Source organism: Hemiscyllium ocellatum, chromosome 19 (genome assembly GCF_020745735.1).
Source record: "Hemiscyllium ocellatum isolate sHemOce1 chromosome 19, sHemOce1.pat.X.cur, whole genome shotgun sequence".
NCBI classification, from domain to species: domain Eukaryota; kingdom Metazoa; phylum Chordata; class Chondrichthyes; order Orectolobiformes; family Hemiscylliidae; genus Hemiscyllium; species Hemiscyllium ocellatum.
Window position 1 is genome coordinate 48,458,848 of NC_083419.1, and position 21,212 is coordinate 48,480,059.

At 36.4% G+C, this 21,212-nt stretch overlaps 1 protein-coding gene across 1 annotated transcript in view; it reads left to right on the plus strand.

Moving 5' to 3' along the window:
- atxn10 (ataxin 10) overlaps positions 1–16,744 on the plus strand; it is a 209,004-nt gene extending 192,260 nt beyond the window's left edge. Inside the window, exon 11 of the mRNA XM_060839545.1 lies at positions 15,692–16,744. Coding sequence (XP_060695528.1) covers positions 15,692–15,876 — 185 coding nt within the window. The 3' untranslated portion in view covers positions 15,877–16,744. The remainder of the gene's footprint in view (positions 1–15,691) is intronic.
- The last annotated feature ends 4,468 nt before the right edge of the window (positions 16,745–21,212 follow it).

Below are 21,212 nucleotides of genomic sequence, written 5' to 3' on the forward strand. Positions count from 1 at the left end.
TTCCCCAACCGACGAAGGAAAGGAAGCCGCACACTATCTTTACCACCTTACCCACTTGTGTTACCATTTTCAGGGAGCTGTAAATTTGTACCCCAAGGTCTCTGTGTGTATGTTTGCTCCTAATGGTTTTGCCATTTACTGTATACTTTCCTCTTGCATTTGACCTTCCAAAATGCATCACTCATTCTTGTCCAGATTAAACTCCATCTACCATTTCTCTGCCCAACTTTCCAACTGATCTATGTCCTGGCAGCATCCTAACTTTCCACAACTCTACCAATTTTCCTGCCTGCAAACTTTCATTTTCACCAAAACATGTATGTCCCAGCACTGATCCCTTTGGAACACCACTGATTACAGACCTCCAGTCAGAAAAACAATCCTCAATAACTACCTTCTCTGTTCTAAGACGGAGTTGAAAAATGTGGTGCTGGAAAAACACAGCAGGCCAGGCAGCGTCCGGGAAGCAGGAGAATCGACGTTTTGGGCATAAGCCCTTCTTCAGGAATCCTGAAGAAGGGCTTATGCCCGAAATGTCGATTCTCCTGCTCCTCGAATGCTGCCTGGCCTTCTGTGTTTTTCCAGCACATTTTTCAACTCTGGTCTCCAGCATCTACAGTCCTCACTTTCTCCTGTTCTGTGACTGATGCCATTCTGTGTCCAACTCACCGTGGATCACACCTGGACCACCTACCATGAGGGCCCCTCTCAAATGCTTTAGTGAAGTCCATTTCGACAATATCTACTGCCTGACCTACATCAATTATCTTCCTCACTTCCTTAAAAAACTCAATCAAATTTGAGAGACATGATCTCCCCTGCACAAAGCCATGCTGACTCTCCCAAACAAGTCCGTTTTTTTCCAAGTATGAGTAAATCCTGTCCCAAAGAATCTCTAATACCTTGGATTATTCCTGTTGCTCCTCTTTAAAAAAAGGAACACTGGCTATTTTCTAGTCTTCTAAGACCTCACTTGTGGCTGAAGATCTCTATCAAGGCCCTAGCAATCCCTGCCTTTGCCTCCCTCAGTTTCTCGGGATCAATGCCATCAGGCCTTGGAGACTTACCTACCTTAATATTTTTCAAGACAACCCATCACCATCTCTTTCTTAATAATGTCATGCCCTAGATGATCAACATGCTTCTCCCTAATCTTACCCTCATTCATGTCTTTCTCCTCCGTGAATACCAATGCAAAGTGCTTATTAAGGACCTTACTCCCTTTCTCTGACTTCATGCTTAAATTCCCTCCTTTGTCCTTGAGTGGACCTGTGCTTTCCCAATGCCTTGGGATTTTTCTTTATCCAACTTGCCAAGGACATTTCATGATTCCTTTTAGCCCTCCTAATTCCTTATTTAAGTTTGTTCTTGTTTCCTTTATATTCTTCAAGGGCCTTGTCTGATTTTGGTTTCCTAAACCTTACATATGCTTTCTTTTTATTTTTGACTAAACTTTCAATATCTCCCATGATCCAAGATTCCCAAATCTTGCCATTCTCATCTTTCATCCTCACAGAAACAATCTGGCCTTTACAAGACTCCCACATTTCAGATGTAGATTTACCCTCAAATAGCCACCCCAATCTAGTTTCTCCAGTTCTTGCCTAATACCATTGCAGTTAGCCTTCCCCCAGTTGAGCACTTTGTTACAGGACCAATGTTATCTTTATCCATAATTATTCTAAAACATATGGAATTATGATCGCTATTCCCAAAATGCTCCCACATTGAAATTTCAATCATCTGTCCAGACTCATTCTCCAATATAAGGTCTAGTACAGCCTCTTGGTTGAGGGTGTGTTGTTGGAAATGCATAGCAGGTCAGACAGCATCCGAGAAGCAGGAGAATCGAAGTTTCGGGCTGGAGCCCTTCATCAGGAACAGCCTCTTGCCTAGTATAGCCTCTTCCCTAACTGGACTATCTAGATATTGTTTCTAGAAACTCTCCTGGATGCACCTAACAAAGTCTGCCCCATCTAAGACACTGGTACTCAGAAGTCCCGTCAATATTGCAAAGTGAAAATCACCCACTTCAATGTTATTTTGACATCGTTCCATGATCTGCCTACGTATCTGTTCCCCTATCTCCCACCAGCTATTTGGAAGCTTGTAGTATAATCCCATCATACGGATTGCACCTTTCTTATTTCTGAATTATACCCAAATGGCCTTGCTAGATGAAACTCCCAAGATGTTCTCTCTTAGTGTGGCTATGACATGTGCCTTAAACAGTGATGCACCTCCTCCACCATTTTTACACCCTCTCTATCATGCATGAAACACCTAAACCCTAGCATGTTGAGCTGCCAATTCTGCCCTTTGCTCAACCAAGTTTCTGTAATGGCTACAACATCGTAGTTCCTGTACTTATCCAGTGTCTAAACATATTTATCTTGCCTGTTATATCCTTTTGCATTAAAATAAATACACGTCAGACTGTCCGTCTACTGTATTCATTAAAGTGTGCCTGCCTGTTCTTCCTAATAAATTAATGTGACATAACCTCTACCTTCTCCCCATTCACCTACAAGGTGACCTACTGTTCTGGTTACCACCCCGCCACACTAATTTAAACCCTCTTGAATGTCACTCAAAATATGTATCAGCTAATATTATAAATAAAGGATTAACATAAATAATCTTGATCTGGTAGACCAGTATCCAAATCTAGACCCCCAGTGTTGCATTCTAACCTTTGTTACAACGAGGTTGGTGAGGTGCCATGCAAAAGTTGGTAAGCAGATTAGGGTTCCTGGGATGAAAGGATTAGTTAATAGATGGGTAGCAGTAGGAATGTAGTGGTTCTTTCAGGGTAGCAGGGTAGAACCGGTGAAGTGCCACAAAGTTGAACACTTGACCTCAGCCTTTTACAATTTATAACTTTGATAAAGGAACTAAGTGTAATGTATCCGAATTGGCTCATTATACTGAAATTACACTGTAATCGAGACACAAAGAGACTGCAAATGAATATAGTCCAGTTAGATGATTGGACAAGAGGAAGTACAAGGATATTGGGGAAAAAAATATTTTCATAGAAAGAATGGAAAAGTAGATTTATTTTAAAGAGACAAGCAAATGTTGGCAGTCTGAGGGATTTGTGCATAAATTGCAAAGTGACCATGTAAATTGTTTTTTTATATTCTTTCCTCAGATTTAGGCATGGATAGCAAGTATGATATTTGTGGTCCATTTTTAATTATAGTTGAGACGGTGCTAGTTAGCCACCTTCATGAACTGCTTCAGTCTATCTAATGCAGGTACACTTGCAGCGCAGTTAGGAAAGCGATTTCATGATTTTTATCCACTATCAATGGTATGTGGTTTGTAGGACAACGAGGAAGTGTTCCCATGTGTTTCCTACCCTTGTCCTTCTCAAATGAGAGGTTGTGTTTTAAGAGTTGTTAAGGAATGAAAATTAGCTAAAGCAAATTATATGTTAGCTTCTGTCACAAGAAGAATGGAGTACACATGTTAGGAAGCTTTGCAATTATTCAGGCTTTAGTGACATCATACGTTTTTGTATCTCCTTAGCAAAGGATGGATATAATTTTCTTACAGAATGTGGTCAAAATTCACAAAATTGATTGCTGGGATAATAAGGATTCAATGAATAGATATTGAGTAGAATGGCTTAGATTCTTTGGAATTTGGAAAAATGTGAGGTGGTCTCCTTGAAATATATTAAATTCTCAGAAGGCTTGTTGGGTAATATAATCAGAGACTATTTTAGAGAGTCTATTACTAGGGTCATAGTCTCAGGACAAGGGATTGGCCATTTTGGACCGAGGTGACGGTAAAGCAGAGTAAGATTTGGGAGTCAGAAATATTTAAGATCAAGAGCCAAGTACATGACTTTAAAAGAGATTACTTAAATTAAGTGGGAGATTTACTAAAACTTAGGGAAGGCTGTTTAGCAAAGCTTGAGTTCAAATTGAAACACTTCTAAAACTATAATGCTGGACATGCAGGATGAATACATTCTGAAAGCTGACAAAGCAAAAAAGAACCTAACTGTATTAAGGGATAAAAATAGGAAAAACAACTTTGACAAATATTGCAGGGAAAAAATGGAAAAGAATGAATACAAGAAAATGAAGAAATATATTAAGAGTCATCAGAGGGTGAAAAGAAACTTCTAAAATGTCATAGCTGATACTAATCATAAGATTGAAAAGTTATTTAATCAGGGTAGCATTGAAGAGTTAAAAGCTAGTGAAGAGGTGAGTGTTTTAAAAAAACATGAAAATATTACATATCCTGGACCCTGTGTGAACAACAATTATCAGTTTTGCAATAAATTGTAAACTGCTTCTCGTTGTACTTTTTCAAGTGCTGAATCAGCCTTGTAATATTAATAACAACAATATTGCATGGTGTTGAAACAAAACTTGAAACTCTTTCCATTTTGAATATGAAAGGATTCAAAGAAAAAATAGTTTGTGTTCCTTTGTATTGCAAGACTTTCTAGCTGGAGGAAATGTTGAGAATTTAGTTTATTGTAACTGCTGCCTTCCCTGTTCAATTCTAACCGATCAGTTCTCTTTAAGTTATATGTGCTCAATTCACACAATCTTTAGTGTTATCGGAGTGAGCTGATTCATTTATTGCTTCTTGATCATCTCTAACGTTTTGACAAGCAGTGAGAATCAAATATCATTCAACTGTCCATAAGCAGAATATGTTTATTTCTGGCCAAAGCTGAAACAACAGCTTCCACCTTTCTTTGTTTATTTTTCTCCACTGTTCCTTCATCAATTTATCTATTTGCACATTGCCCACTCTGACCTCAGTGAATTCTCAAATCATCTCTATTGCAAAAGCTGGCAGCAAGAAATTCAATATCTCCTTTCATGCCAAATAATTCATCTTCTGTCAATTTGCTTTAAAGCAGAAATATTTTCATGATTTGAATGTTCCTCCTAGTCTGAGGATGCTCTTCTGTACAAAAAAAAACTGTTTCCTGATAGGTCATCCTTCTCATATTCCAGAATTTATTTTATATTTTCTTGCTTGTTCCTTGAAAACTCCAGATATGTCACAATACTTAATTTCTACATTCACAATGTATTACAATCAAGGCATATTGCAGTCTTCTAATAACTTTATTTACTAGATCCTCGAACCTGAGGAACTGTTTCCTCTTTTTACCTCTTGAGTAGAGTCTTAACATCCTACACAGAAATAGAATTTAAGCCTTTCTTTTACTGTTTTCAAGTGATTTGATCTCCACCTCCTCAGTGTCACTGTAATGGGATATCTCCATCATTAATTCCTCCACCCAGAGCTAAGTTCCAGTTTTATTTGCTTGTTCATAAAGATTTTAAGTGTTTTTAATATACTCTGTTCAAATTAATGAAGGGACAATTGTGGCAGCAAATGCAGTTTTCTGACATGAACTTGGGTGTGACCGCAACATATGACCATTAACCAAAATTATCTCCTTAAGCATTAGAGGTGATAATTTGAATTTGTTAATCCTTATATGTCCTAGATGCTGTTAGGATTCCAAGATAGCATTTGAAGCACATATACAAATACAGCAGGTAATGTATTCGTTCAGGCCTTCACATGTGTGCACTAAATATCTGCAAGAAATATACAAAAATGACATATCATGAAGTCAGCTAACCTGCAATACTGAATTGTTAGCAGGAGTGCTAATTCACTGTTCAATGTTGCAGCTGGTGTCCTTTCTTAACCTTACACAGCTGAATGTGTAAGGAGCACTTTTTTTTAACTAAATGTGATTTGCAGCACAGAGGATGCTAAATTCTGTATCATTGGATAATAATGAACTTGGGCTTAAAAGTTCAGATTTATTGCAACTGCAATATCCTTCATCTTCAATAAGTCGATTCTAGTCTAAAACTCTGGTGTACCCAATCTTGTCCTATACTGTATATGTACTTGTTCCCCAATGCTGTACCTTAGATCCATGCACAGAACCCCCTCTTTAAGCCTTTTTATTCCTTTTTAAAGATTTTATTCAGAAATCATTTCTTTGGCCAAGCTTTTAGTTGCCCATCCTATTATTTTGTCTTTTGGCCTATTTTATGTCTCTATTAAGCATCATGGAATATTTTCTTTGGCAAAAGACTCTAAATGGAAGTGGGTTTCACAAATTCCATCTTCCAACCTCTTTTCCACCCCCCATACCCATTCTTTTGCTGTTAGCAAGGCTTCTCTGTTTTAAAGACACATGCATAATTGTTTGTATCTAAATAAAGCTAAAGAAATTTTCGCTTTAGCTTTTGTTCAAATAGTTTTGAAATGGAATTAAACAATAAATACTATTAATGCTATTGATGTATTCTCAGATTTTGTGCATACCAAGCAAATCGAAGCACAGGCTTTTGAAATAGGATGAGGGTATTTAAATATAAACATTTAATGAAGGTAAACAAATGCATGAAAGATAATTAAGAGATAAATGTAATCATGTTGTCATAAAAATGTATAACACCATGAATATTTAGATTAATGCTATATTTTGGAAATTGGGAATTGCATTTGTGAGGTGAATAGTATCTTATAAAGCATTTAGAGAGATTCATTGTTCATCAGCAAATTGTCAGTGAAATGTGACCATGTTTACTGTGATATTTTCTCATTGAAACTCTATCTGAAGACAGCTGTAATGTTAATATAAAAAAGTCAGTATGATCATATAAAACGAACAGTTGTGGACTTGAGCTGTGTGCTATACAAGCAACAGAAATAAATTATATCAGTCACTTGACACTATTCACCAAGCCTGTTGATACCTGTAACTGCTCATGTTGCAAGGGAATTCTGGCCTGTTATACATACCTCTTGAAAAATGGTTCAACATCTGTCATATTCTGATCATTACTTTTTGGATCGGCATAATGCTAATCCACAAGTTGTGCTTGTGAAATTGTATGATGGCAAATGTTTTCAGTCCTATATCAATCATTGGAACGTGTGTTTTTCAGTTTATGTGCTCTTCAGGAGTACCATTTCAATCATGGTTTATTGATTAATCTTTTGGGTCCAAAAAATGTTTTTGTGAGAGTGTAAATTTTCTAGATGGAGAGACACCAAAATTATTATTACAAGGGGTGATGATAAATCAGATTATATTGTATTATGGAGAAACTCAATAAGCAGGTCTGGCAGCAGCAGACATTCTGAAGAAAAGACATGAAATATTGATTCTTTCTTTATCTCTTTTCAGATGCTGCAAGACCTGCTGGGTTTCTTCAGAGTTTTGGTTTTGAGTTCCAGCATCCACAGTATTTTATTTTTATTGTATTATGGGTTAATCATTTAATTGTAGCTATGGTCTTGTCAGGTTAAATTCAGTGCACAAATAATATATATTTCTTCCTAGTTGTTTGCTTCATTGTCTGTTACGCACTGTTGGACCTATGGTTTACCACCTTAACACAATGCAAGCAGAAAAGTGCCCGTTCTTGTGGTTTACTAGATTATTCATTTCACGTGATATTGTTGCATTCTTATTTTTTCAGGCTAGTGGAGTGCTTATTAAGGTATGTTCAACTGTGTTTGTACAGTTTCTATTCTCAGTTGGACATATGATGATCATGTAATCCAAAAAGAATAATCATGAGCGCTCAGGTTAGATCTTGCAAGGTACAGGTTCAGTTCAGACCTGTATTTTTGCCCTCAAAAATATGAATTCAGCTGCACAAAGAATTTTGGCATCTTTTTTCTTTCTCTCACTCTAATGTAATTGTGTGAACTATTAGATTGAAGTGCAGTAGCCACATGATTTTGCTTAATGTGTGTGATTACTCTTTTATTATTGTTTCCAAAAGCTAGTGATTTAGAGATAATATAAACTAGGCTAACAAACAAAATGATTATTTTGATCATTTATAATGTGATAGGTATTCTGAGTCAGTCAGGAGAGTAGTTTAATAAGTACCTAATAAACATCTTCAATTGCCTTTAAAAACAGCACATCTTTGCTGTCACTAATGATGTAAATATTTGAACAAGTTCCACAATTGAAGATTGAATTCATATAATCTCTTAAATACGTGTAAAAGTTTTGAATTCTTTTGACACCAATTTTAAGAATCTTGAATATGTGAAATTGTAAATGCAGGATGAGCCTTTTGTTCCATGGATGGAAGGATGTCAAACATGAAAAACATTGGGTAGAGCAAGATTTATTCAGCACGTTAAGGCATTGCCCTTCCAACATGTGCCATGGTATTGAAAAGTTTTTTTCCTCATACTATCGTAATAATAGATTTATCATTAATATTTATCACAAACTTAAGTCAAAGCGTCTTCTATTTTTATTTTTATTTTATTTTGCACTCATTTTGACTAAATACTTGCCTCACTAGTTGTTATCAAACTAACATCAGAATGGTTCACGTATAAGAGAAGATTGGACAAAAATGCAGATTTGCCAGCATTACCCAGGTTCCAAGAGAAAAAAGTTAAAGTTGATACACTGATTGATCTGTAAGCCATTAGACTGGGGTTGTTACTGTGAATTATAGATGATAAATGCATTTTCTTGTTTCTAATCCTGCATCACCTTCATTGTCGTACTATTCCCTAATGATAATAGTATTGAACACATTTCCTTTCTGGCCCTATTCAGCAGTCGAAGTTGTATACTCAGGGAATTTGTGATCTTAAGTGGTTACATTTATCCGGTACCTCCACCATCCATTTTACAATTGTTCTAGAATGTTGACAGAACTTGGTAGTAGCTGAAAATGTGTTGCTGGAAAAGTGCAGCAGGTCAGGCAGCATCCAAGGAGCAGGAGAACCGACGTTTCGGGCATCAGCCCTTCTTCAGGAATGAGGAGGGTGTGCCAAGCAGGCTAAGATAAAAGGTAGGGGGGAGGGGCATTGGAAATGCGTTAGCTGGAAGGAGGTTAAGGTGAGGGTGATAGGCCGGAGTGGGGGTGGGCACGGAGAGGTCAGGAAGAAGATTGCAGGTTAGGAAGGTGGTGCTGAGTTCGAGGGTTGGGATTGAGATAAGGTGGGGGGAGGGGAAATGAGGAAACAAGATGGGAGGAGGGAAATGAGAACTTGACAGTAAGTTAGTAAACCCTGCTCTAATGAATGCTTAAATAATTTACTTAACAGTACTAATATTATTTTTAATCATGTAAATAGTAGAATTCTATTACACCAGTACATTTTCTGGAATAAACATGTTAATTCCCCAACAATACAAACTGACTCTAATCTTCCATATAAACATTTCTCTGCTGCCTGATTATGTATCATCTGTATTCATGCCCTTTGAAAATTTGAAGTTTTCTCATAAATGGTTCTGAGACAGATTATTTTTTGTAAGTGTAGTGACTCTTATATGAAAGGCCAGCTTAAATAAAATGTACCATTTAGATTCAAATGCTCAGCCTGGATTGTTGTATCAGGCTTCAGTTTAAATCAGACTGACTTTTGGCCATCTTGGACCAGTTTTACAGCATTCCTCAAAAACACTGATTAAGCCTTATCATATAGAAACATTTGTGAAAATAGGCTTAAGAAATGCCTTCCTCTGGGGACATTCCTGTTTTTGAAAGCTGTGAAGTGTTGTGCTGAAATATAGTTTTGCTTTTAGCTTTAGCTTTGTTGCACTTTTCAGAGTTTTAAAGAGGACAGTAAAGTACTGATATCCAGCAAGTACTTGATACAGCATTCGTTCACTATAATTATCTTTGATATACAAGTTAGACAGGTATTATTGTTCATGTTTCCATTTTTTTTATGAATCTAGTTGAACTTTCTTCAATGTAACACTCATTTGCGTGCTTAATAATAGAGACAGTCAAAACTTGTTTTCATTCTTTTCAGAATCAGACTATTAGTTTGTCATGCAAATCATCTCAAAGAATAATAAACTTTGCATTAAATTCAAATGACATGAAGATTTGCAATTGTATAATATTTTCATGAACATAGGACATTCTTAAGTACTTTTGAAGTGTAATGTTTGTTGAATTGTAAGAAACATTGCAGCTAATTTCTGCACAGCAAAATGACAAGACAATCCAATTTTATGATGATGATTGAGGGATTAACATTGGTCAGGACCTGAGGATAATTCCACTGCTTTTCTTTGAAATAATGTTGTGGGATCTTTTACATATACCTGAGAGAGGGCGTGTATTTAAGGTCTCATCTTGATGCTAACACCTTTGACAATGCAGAATTCCCTCAACTGCACAGGCATGTCAGCCTGAATTGTTGTGTTCAGCTCTTGGATTGGATCTTGAGCTACCAACTTGATGACTCGGGCAAGAGTGCTACCGTTACCAGTTGAGCCATCAGAGAGTTTATATCTAAAGTAAAGTTATTAATTTTTCAAGGACATTTAACTAAATTCATGTATATTTCAAGTGATCTGTGTTCAAAATGGCCTCAAGATTGGTGAGATGTCCCAAGTAAAATATATGCCCTCTGAAGTATGTTTAGAAACAGTGAAAAATTTGCCTTTCTTGCTGAGTGTATTCGTAATGCGAATTTAGTCTCAAGATTAACTCCAGCAGCCCTCAGATTACATAAATGTGTTCTCACTGAGGGCAAATGAATAGAACTCTCAACATATACAGGTAACCTCCTCACCTTCAAAGCTGTCAATAGGTTTTAAAAGGGAAGAGAATACATTTACAATCCCCATCCCTGAAATTATCCAGATAATACAGTCTTCTTTTGGTTGTAATGTGTGTTTTTCTGTTCCTTGCGGAAAAAATACATTTACATTATCTTTAAACTGAATGGTGAGACACCTGTGAGCGTTCAAATGGGCTAGTGCTTTTATAGCATTGTGTTCCTAGTGCTATGGTAAAACTAGGGTGAAAAATAATATCTTTGCAAGTGTTGTGAGTGATACTGGACCATCATTATTGTTGCATCATTCTACCTCTTCATTTTCCACAGCAATTAAAAACAATTTTGAGAGACAAGAGACAGCTGACAAGATAGGTTTATTGATAAGACAAGACCAGATTGTATTTTCAGCATTCTTGTAATTTTAAGGACAGCTTCTCTTAATGTCTGACATTTCTTTGTATTGGTAACAGGTTTATCAACTATTTCAAAGTAATCATTTTCTGTGTTAAGTTTGTTAAGTAGCATAATTTGTCAGTGTTACTATTAAGTGATGTTATTTCCAGTACGGTAAATATCTTCATACACTTGACTTAGAAGGTGCTATGCTGTGCACCTCATCAGTATATTGGCAGTTCTCCTTTTAATTGAGCATATTACCACCCAAGGAAGTTTTTTGACATTCAGTTTTCAGAAAAGCTAGATGCAGATACAGTTGTGACACAATGTTGCCAAAAGGAAATGTTTGTATTATGGAATTAGTCATAACTGCTGCAGCACAGACTGCCTTAAGTTTTACATACTTTTATCCTCGCATTTAATCAATAACAATTTGATGTAGGTCACAAATGAGATTGCATCTGATTGCTATCCAAACAACCTGAGATGTCTTAGGAATGCATTCACAACAAACAACATCGTTTAAGTTGGCTATGTCCTTTGTTTAGATTGCCTCATTTTAATCATTCTGCTTTACATCTATCTGAAGAATCCATATTCTCATTTATCAGTGGGAATTTTGATTTAACATCATTTCGTGCTAAAGTGGCATTGTGTAACCTGATTGCCATTTTGGAGCTGACTCTCTATTCCCTGGTCACTGCCAATCATTTCTCTCCCTGATGTTCATTATTGCTTCTTTGTTCATAGATGCTGCCAGATTTTAGTGTGAGAGGGGAGCAATGAATTAAAATGATAGGCAATCAGAAACTCAAGGTTATATCTGTGGACTAAAAGGGCATGGCTCACTATTTAGTCACCTGAGCTGCATTTGCTTTTCCCAGTATAAAGGAGATAGCAGCATTAAGCAATGCATAAGCAAATTCAGTAAACTATATTGAAGGAAGTACAAGTAAATATTGTTTCCAGTTGAATGTCATTGGTCAGCTTATGGACGTTGCATTTATCTAATAAATAACTTTTCAAAAATAACTTGCTGAAACATTTGAGGTAACAAGTAGTTGGATATTTTATACCAAATGTGATCAATATTGACTGTAATGTGCATTGTGCTCTATTTTAAAGTGTCCAGATTATCTCTCCCCTTATGGTTGTCACAGACCAGAAACCAAAAACACTCATGTGCTTGTTTTCTTTTCCTTGAATCACTTCATCCTATTATTCCAGTCTCCTTTTCTTCCTCCAGCATTTCTAAGCACTCTCAATACACGTACCTCCATATCTCAATAATCACAGCTTTAGTGGTGTACCTGTTGTTCTTTCTCACAATTCCTCCATTGCAATTTTCTTTTAGAAATGGGGTAGGGATTAAAATTGTACTTAGTATTTCAAATAAGGTCTTGCTGATACTTTTACTTAGCACGGTTACAGATTTATAACGAACGGTCTGTGCAGTACAGCCCAAGGTTGTATTTTTCTTGGGCTCAGCTTTCTGATACTATAACAATAACTTGTACCAGAATATCACTTTTAAAGTAGTAAAACTCAAAAGAGTTTCACAAGTATTATAAAGCAAGATTTGAAACTGAGCTGCATAAGGTGATGTTACTGCTGACAGCCCAAAGCTTGATCAAAGAGAGAGGTTTAATGAACACCTTAAACGAAAAAATATTGAGTATTGAAGAGATTTAAGAGAGTAATTATAGAGTTTAGGGCCTCAGAAGCAGAGACTTGATTGCCAATGACGTAGCTAGTAAAATCAGAAATATTCAACAGGCCAAATTAGATATGAGCACAAATAACTTTGAGATTGTCGAGCTTGGCGAGATTAGAGATTGGGCTGATAAGATTTAAGAAATGATTATTCATTGCTCTTCTCATCTGTTACCATCTTCCAAAATCCATCAGTGCTATACATTCTGTGAACATGGCTACTTTGTGAGAAATCCCGTCTCCAATTTATTGATGAAAATATTTAATAAGGACCTATCACTGGACTAGGGCATCTGACACACAGCCAGATCTAATTTAAAAAATACACTTTTAAAAGGTTTTGTTTACAATCCTTTGGCCAGTTTATTGCCATTCTTCATTTTCACCCCAAATTCAAAACAGAAGTCTCACTATCCCTCACATAACACTTTTAAACTACATGAAATGGACATATTGTTAAGTGAGGTTACATTCCCATTGTTTGTTGTCAGTCTTTTCAAACATGACCCTCTTGATGAGCTCAAAGTATTATGGCTGCTAAATTATGGGTGCTATCTTGACTAATGTGTATTTATATGCAAGAAGCAAAAAAGTTGTTTAATTTAATGAATAAGTTCATTTGTAGTTTTTGCATGAATTCAGGTTGCAATCTCTCTTAACTCTCAACTGCTAATGAAAGCAAGGAAAAGTGAAGCCACAGAAATTGTGAACATCCTGTGTACTAAATCACAGCTTACATTAGCAAACTAACTAAATGTGCCCACGACTTGGGAAATAATTGTTTTTCTTTGTTAGATTTATCTATTTTTTGTTGCTATGTTACAGAGCAGTTTAGATCATTAACAGAAATGGCAGCCAAGTTCTTTTTGGCTTCTAAGTGCATCCTCTTCCACTCTTTAAGCATGAGCAGTCCGTTTCCATGGAATTTTATTATTCTAAGTTAAAGAGTTGACTGCATTGTTTCACAGATGGCTTCTACCTTTAATCAAAGCAATTGTATCTGATTTTTCTTTTTCTTTTGACAAAACTAGTTTCTTATCATTCTTCATGTATTCAAATTGACATTTATATTAAAGGTGCTATTTCTTAGAGAGAATCTTGACATTACTAGAAATCTTTGATTTATGACTGTTAAATGGCAAACTCATGCTTTCCTACCAAAGATCTGTTGTAAAAATAATATGATTTGTTTATTTTTGGATAAGAGTATTAAATGAAACTTAGATCTCTTTCCTGCTCACTCCTAGCTCTTGTGGATTTATTGCATTCTACAGAATGGAAACAAACAGGATCATGGCCTGGCTTGCAGTAACCGTGGAAACATTAGTAGCTTTTCATGAGGCTCAATATACAATGAGGTGCTCAAGTGCCAGAAGGATTAAGGATTTTCTTTAGCAATGTGCTTTATTTTCCCCCTGTCAGTGGGCAGATGAACAAGAGAGTAAGGTGAATGTTGGGTTGAACTTCCTTTAATCTCTTGTAACACTTATGTTCTTCTTGTGCTCAAAATGATCTGGTAGTTTGAGTTTAATGCACTGTGTTAACAAGTAGCCTCATGTTTATGCATCACCTACTTTTTTGGCATACAAGTGCTCGGAGCGAAAAACTGATTAAGTCGTCAATGTTTGAATGTCAAAATAAAATTAGCCAAAGTAAAGTTTTACTTTTAAAAAGCTGTAAAAAGATTGGCAGAGCATAGCTAGGTTTCTTTGGTTTCCACAAGTTTGTGCGCCATTCAATTCCTGTGATTTCACAGGTATTTATTTTAAGTTACTTTTGAAACCTTATCTTTCAGCAAAAAATCTGTAAGACACAAATTGCGAGTGATAGTGAGGTCAAAACTGTTCAAAGAGACACAGGAAATGTTAAATTTAAAAAAAGTGCTGGAGATACTCGGCAGATCTGGCGGCTTCCGTGGAGAGGAAAACAGAGTTAACGTTTTCAGTCCAATTACACTTCAAAACTCATTGCTGCAGTGGCCATAATATTACTGCAGATTCAATAAGCAAGCTCAATGAATGCTGCCATGTTAGATGTGCCTAAATTGACAGTGAAGGTATTTATAAGAAATTGTCAAGTAGGCAACAATTGTCATCTTCAATATGAAGAGGTACAAGCATTTTTGATTTATAAATAGCTAGTTATTTAATCACTAATATGTTCAATAATCTGAGTATAGCATAATATAAGGTGAAAAGATGATAATACCTAAATCTTGACCCAGAAATTCTCTGACAATAAAATCTAAAATTGCATTTTGATGCTTTAAACTCAGTTCTGTCTTGGATTTACTGGAGGCTACATAGGTATTAACATACAGAGTCCTGTTGTTTAAGGCAGAAAGAACATGTACATACACTGCACCAATTTAAGGTCAACTAAACAGGTGCCAACCATTCTCTGATTCATTTCTTAGGTACATATCTTGACCAATCAGAGTTAACCAGCCTGGTTTAAAATTTAAACAAAGCTTAGTAGTTAGCTGTCATTATCATTAACTGGTGCATTGTCAATGGCAAAGCCTCTAACAACCAGAGTACACTTGCCAACCAAACAGTGTTGTCCTTTCATACAATATAAACGTTGTTTTCCCTTCACTTTGTTAATTTTTTAAGAATTGTCCTGAAGACAAAACATATTTTTTTCTTCAATACTACAGAAAATACTGCTTGCCCATAAATTGTATGTCAATAGAGCAGGATAAATCAGAACGTATTCTTTCTGACCGACCATCAACCCGCTGCTGGTCTCTACAAATTGAACAATAACAGGTTGGAACAAAAGCCATAATGGCTTAACCACATCTGATGTGCCATAGGATTGTATCTTTAGAAGTCTTTGAATCCAGTATATTAGAGGTTCATGACCACCAATGTAGCTTCTCCATCACCAATCAAGATATACTGACAGGACGACAGTAGAAATTGTGAGTATTATTACGATTTGACTAACTACTTTGTATTCTATAAAATTTAATCAGATTCCTTAACTCAGTGCACCATAGTTGTGAGTCAGTGGGCCGTTTTTACCATTCGAATCCTTACAGAACAGAATTTGAAGAATCAAGAAGTGATATCCCAGATGGCATATCAGGGTGTGGCAGATAGTGCCATGCTAAACAACATGGGATTGCAAGTTGAAGAACAAGATGGAAAACTTTACGTGAAGTCCCATGGAAAGAGTTCATAGTGAGAAGGTTCTGAAAACATTGCCATAACAGGATTTATCAATCTGTTTTTCCAGTCATTTATCACACCAAGAAAAATGTAGACTGAGAACAAAAGTAGAATATAATACTACTTCAACTGTTTCAGGACAACAGAATAGTCTGCAGTCATTCTTTGGTGATTTTCTCAGTGCATTGCCTTGACTAATTAGTGTCAACTTGCCTGTTTTAGAATTTAACCAAAGTTTGGCAGTTAACTGCTAGTCATCCTCAGACTGCTACATTATCCATGGAAATGTCTCAAACAATCAGTGTCCACTTGCTAACCAACTTCTTCTCTTACATGGTGTAAATATTGTTTTTCATTTGCATTGTTCAGGCTTGTGTATTATCCAGATGGATACAAGCAGTTTTCAAGTTCTGTACTACCAAAAGACGATCTGAAAACTGATCTTTCTTAGGATGTACTGGCTTTAATTAATACTGTACTTATTTGCAATGCCCACTGCTTATATTGAAGAAATATAACTTCTAGAATGCAGAGGGTGATCTTTCGTCAAATACAGAATTGTTATCAAAGATCAATCAATAAACTTTGCTTCTCATAATCTTGTTTCTTTTGAACTGTTGCAGGATATAGTTTCTTTACTATTGCCTACAACTGAAAACAATATGGCTAGTGAACTATGCCCACCATTCATTTTAACTGTCTTGTGATAAGATTAAATTAATGAAGGAATTGTGTTTTACTGGTAAGTCTGCTCTTTTTAGTCTTACGGCAAAAGGTGCATCCATGCTCCATCATCAACAAAATGATGCTACAAGGCTGTAACAATCCTGGAAAAATGTGAGCTGAAATAACCTCGAATAGGTTCTCTTTCTTATGTGAGTTTTATCTAGCTATCAGGCTATCTTTTAATTTTTAAGGACGAGACAGAGTTGACTATCCTAAAAGTTGTTCTTCATTGTTAAAATCCATTAAATCTGGGAGCAAAAGTTTGAGTATTGCACTAGCCAGTGATATTTTTTAGAAGCACAGCAAATTACATATTAAAATTCTGTCACACAAAAACTCCAGAATAAGATGGCTGAACTCTAAAGCAAGCATCCATAAAAAATCAAAAGAAAGGCAGAAGTTTAAAGTCCAACTGTTATAAACAATGATTTGTACTTGTGTTATGCACTTCATCAAACACTTGGTCATCATTTCTGGATTTTGAAAAAAATGCAATAAAATCAATTCAATTTAACCTACTTCCCTCTCTCTGGCCTCAAATTATGGTACAGATTTAACTTTAGACAAATGCTCAATAGTGAAGCCATTTATAAATCTCAAACAAACTGCAATCTGCAATTCTCAATCCTACCTCAATAGTTGATTATTTCAGCACCAAAAACTGGGGTCATCTCCAACGTGGCGATGAAGGCTTTGTCCATCAAAGTTAAGGGAAATTGAGACCTGCATTGTGCTGCCCTGCTGATGTCAACTGCACTGTGGCCTGGACTTAAAGGAAAAAAATTAACAGGGTCAGCATTTCTCCTGTTTGTGCATTAATAAGTAAAGATTAGCAACAGAATGCTACCTGAACCCTTAACGTGTAAACATCGTTTAAACTACATCTAATTATGATCTAATTGTTCATTACAGATTTTAGATTCTCAAAAAAAGTGCATTGATTGCAACTTTCAAAAACATACAAACTCTTAATAAAATTTGCTTTTTGTTGCTTTGTCTTTGAGATGATTAGAAAAGGGAGAAATTGTGAGCAATAAACAACATTTTTGGCAAAAAAGGAAGTCTAATATTAGAGCAAGCTAATTTTTTGTTATATTTCTGAACTTATTAATGAGGCCAAATCTCAGTGTTATGTAAAGAGAAATTTGGAGGTCTCCCCAATGGATTACTTACAATTATGTGACATAAAGCAGGAAAGTCTTGAACAACTGACTTGTACTAGTTCACCTGTCTCAGCCAAGGCTGCAGTCAGAAGATATAAACAACCTTGGAAACCTGGGCTAGACACTTAAAAGGAAAAAAACACCATGCATGCTGCAAATGTTAGCGATGAGGAGAAATCATTTCTCTCAAAGTATCATGTGTCTGTGAAATTCATTACACCAGATTACAGTAGATGTCAAGACACTGAATAAATTTAAGAAGGAGATAGATTTTTAATTACAAATGGGTTAAAGGGTTCTGGGGAGCAGGCAGGAAATTGGAGTTGAGGCAGGCTTGACGGACTGAATTACCTACTTCTGGTCAGTCACGTGCCGTAGTTTGGAACATCAGTTGTATTTTTACCTTGAACCTGAAAATTCTGATTCAAGATTCATTGCAGGCCTGAGCAGGTAATCCAGCTGGCACACTATATTGTTGAAGGAACTACCTTTCAGAAGAGGATGAATCAAAGCCATAACTGAAATCTTGCCGAGTATAAACTGTCAGATATATTGCTGACAATGATAATGGTAATTGAGTTTGAAGTTCTGAAATGTTGGAGTACTAAAGTTAAATATACTGAACATACTCAGGAAGAAAGTTGCCTTTCTTCTTTGCTCTCCATTTAGCTATAAATTCCATTTCCCCAGTTTGATTTGAGGGAACTCAGAACACTTCAGCAGATGAGTATACTGCTGCTTGTTCTAATCAACCTTACAGACCACAAACTCAAGATCTGATGTTCTGAATTTTATGTAATGTGAGGATCCCACCTTGCCATTTAGGTGAATCTAAAAGATCATCTTGTTATAGATTGAAGAAAACCAGGATTATTCTCCCAAGTCTTGGCAACTGTTATGACATTATTACTGGACATGTCAGATCCACGCCCAGAACTTGGCTTGATAGATTATAATTTTGTTTTGTTTTGGTTTTGACAAAGTGATCTCTTACAGAACCATAAGCATACAACACTGCAGGTTAAGCTTTAACAATAAAACTAAAGTTTATTTCAAAAGGAATTAAAAAGAAACTGAAAAGACTTAGTACTTCCTTGAAAGTCTGAAAAGAAATAGAAGAGAAGAACCACAAATTCACTGAAACTTACATGAGACTACATTTATTTAGATACAGCAACAAGAAGAAAGGCCTTATCTTCAGATGTGAATTAAACATTTTTTTTTCCAAGTTTTTTTTTAGGATCTGAGCATGGCAGCCAAGGTCAGCATTTATTGCCCGTCACTAATTGCTGTCAAGAAAATGTTGGTGCATTCCCCCTTTGAAGAAAGGAGTTCTAGGATTTTCTCATAATGAAGGGATGCTGATAAAGTTGCAAGTCAGGATGATGCATGATGTGGAGGGGTATTTCTATGCATCTGCTGTTTTTGCCCTGCCAGGTGGTCGAGGTTGCATTATTGGAAGGGACCAAGTTGGCAAACAGTTTGGTGAGTTGAGGAAGCTCACTTTGTGGATGGTTCAACTCTGCTGCCACTATAGAACATAGAAAAGTACAGCATAGAATAGGCCCTTTGATGTTGTGCTAAGGATTAATCCTAAAGTAAAACAAAATAACATAACCTACGCACCCCTCCATTCACTGCTGTCCATGTGCATGACCAGCAGTCGCTTAAATGTCCCTAATGACTCTGCTTCCACCAGCAACGCTGGCAACGCATTTCACAACTCTCTGCATAAAGAACCTTTCTCCTAATATCTTAAAACTATGACCTCTTCTGACAGTCAATCCTGCCCTGGGGAAAAGTCTCTGGCTGTTGACTCTATCCATGGCCAATTCACCTGACCTGAACATGTTTGGACCGTGGGAGGAAACCAGAGCACACCCATGCAGGCACTGGGAGAATGTGCAAACTTCACACAGACAGATGCCTTAGGTTGGAATCGAGCCTGGGACCTGGTGCTGTGAGGCAGGAGTGCTAACCACTGTGCCACACCCTAGTTGCTACTTGGCCTGTCCCATAGTGTGGCCCATGATAACATGAAAATCTTAACAATGGGTGATAAGATTTTAAAACAAAATTATTTATAGGATGTGAGTGTCACTGCTAGAACCAGCATTTTAATGCCATCCCTAATTCCCTTGGAGAAGGCAGGGTAAGCTAATGCCTTGAACCATTGCAATACATTGGATGTAAAAGACATCATAGTATGGTTAAAATTGAGGTGCAGTGACGATGAAGGTAAGTGATATCATTCCAAGAGATCACTGTCCTAAAACATTTGCGACCATTATCGTTTAATGATGATCTTATGACTGCCACCACCTGAGAGTTTTGCCTGATTCCTACTGACTGTGGCTTCCTGATGCCATATTTGGTCAAATGTGATCTTAGTGTCAAAAGTGGTCACTCTTGCCTTACTTTTGGAAATTCACCTTCGTTGTCCATGTTTAGATCACGGCTCAAGCTGGATAATTTAATGTCTTGAATGGGTTGAATAGCTAGGGTGCCACAAGGCATCTGCAAATAAACTTGCATTCTGAGAATATTTTACTTTCCTCATTAAGGCGAATGCAATCATAATATAAGAAAAATAATTTTTCAAATTACTTTAAAAGAACATAAAATTTACAGTAGTTAATTTGTGAGTGACTGAGAGATAAAAGATGACTTGAGGTCTGATTCATGTTTTGTACATGTACCTCAGGTTTCGGATTAGGACAGTATTAGTTGCCAACAGAGGTTATCCTAATTTATGCAGACTTGCTTTGGGTTAGGAATCTGTCAGGGGAAGCTTATTTGAAGTAAACCAAAGCTGTTCAGATGACTGTCAAATAGCAATAAGCCCACTAGCCGTCAATGTAGTTCAATGCCAGTAATCAATGAAATTCTCACATTATGTAGTGTCCACTGATTCAGATGGAATTTCCCACCTGATGCACGAACCAGTTTTAGTATTTTGTGTTCTCCTATTAAAGGAGAATAGAACAGTTCTAGCAAAGTAAAAAGGTATTCCTCATTCTTAAAAAAAAAATGGGCATAGGTACATTGTGACTACAGAACATGAGAGAAAAAGTTTCCCAGGAGGATATAGGTACAAGATACAGTTCCTCATGCAAAAACTTAGTAAAGTTCCATCTTTTAGCTTGCAGGATTGATCAAAAATCTACATTCAAATCATTAAATCAGTTTTATCTTTACAGAGGCAACTAGACATGCTGTGCATTTCTGCCATTTAATGCTTTTCTACTTTTTTTTAATTTTTGTTTTATTTCGTGTAAATATTTCATGGCTTGCACTTCTATCAGTGCAGCCAACGATTTCCTGCACAGAAGGCAACAAATGTCCAACATTTTCAGTGCATTAAATATGAACACAGAGTTAATTCTTAAAATATGCAGTGGTTCACGTGCAAGATGCACAATAAAAAACAGAACTGATGGATTTTTAGATAATTTATTAG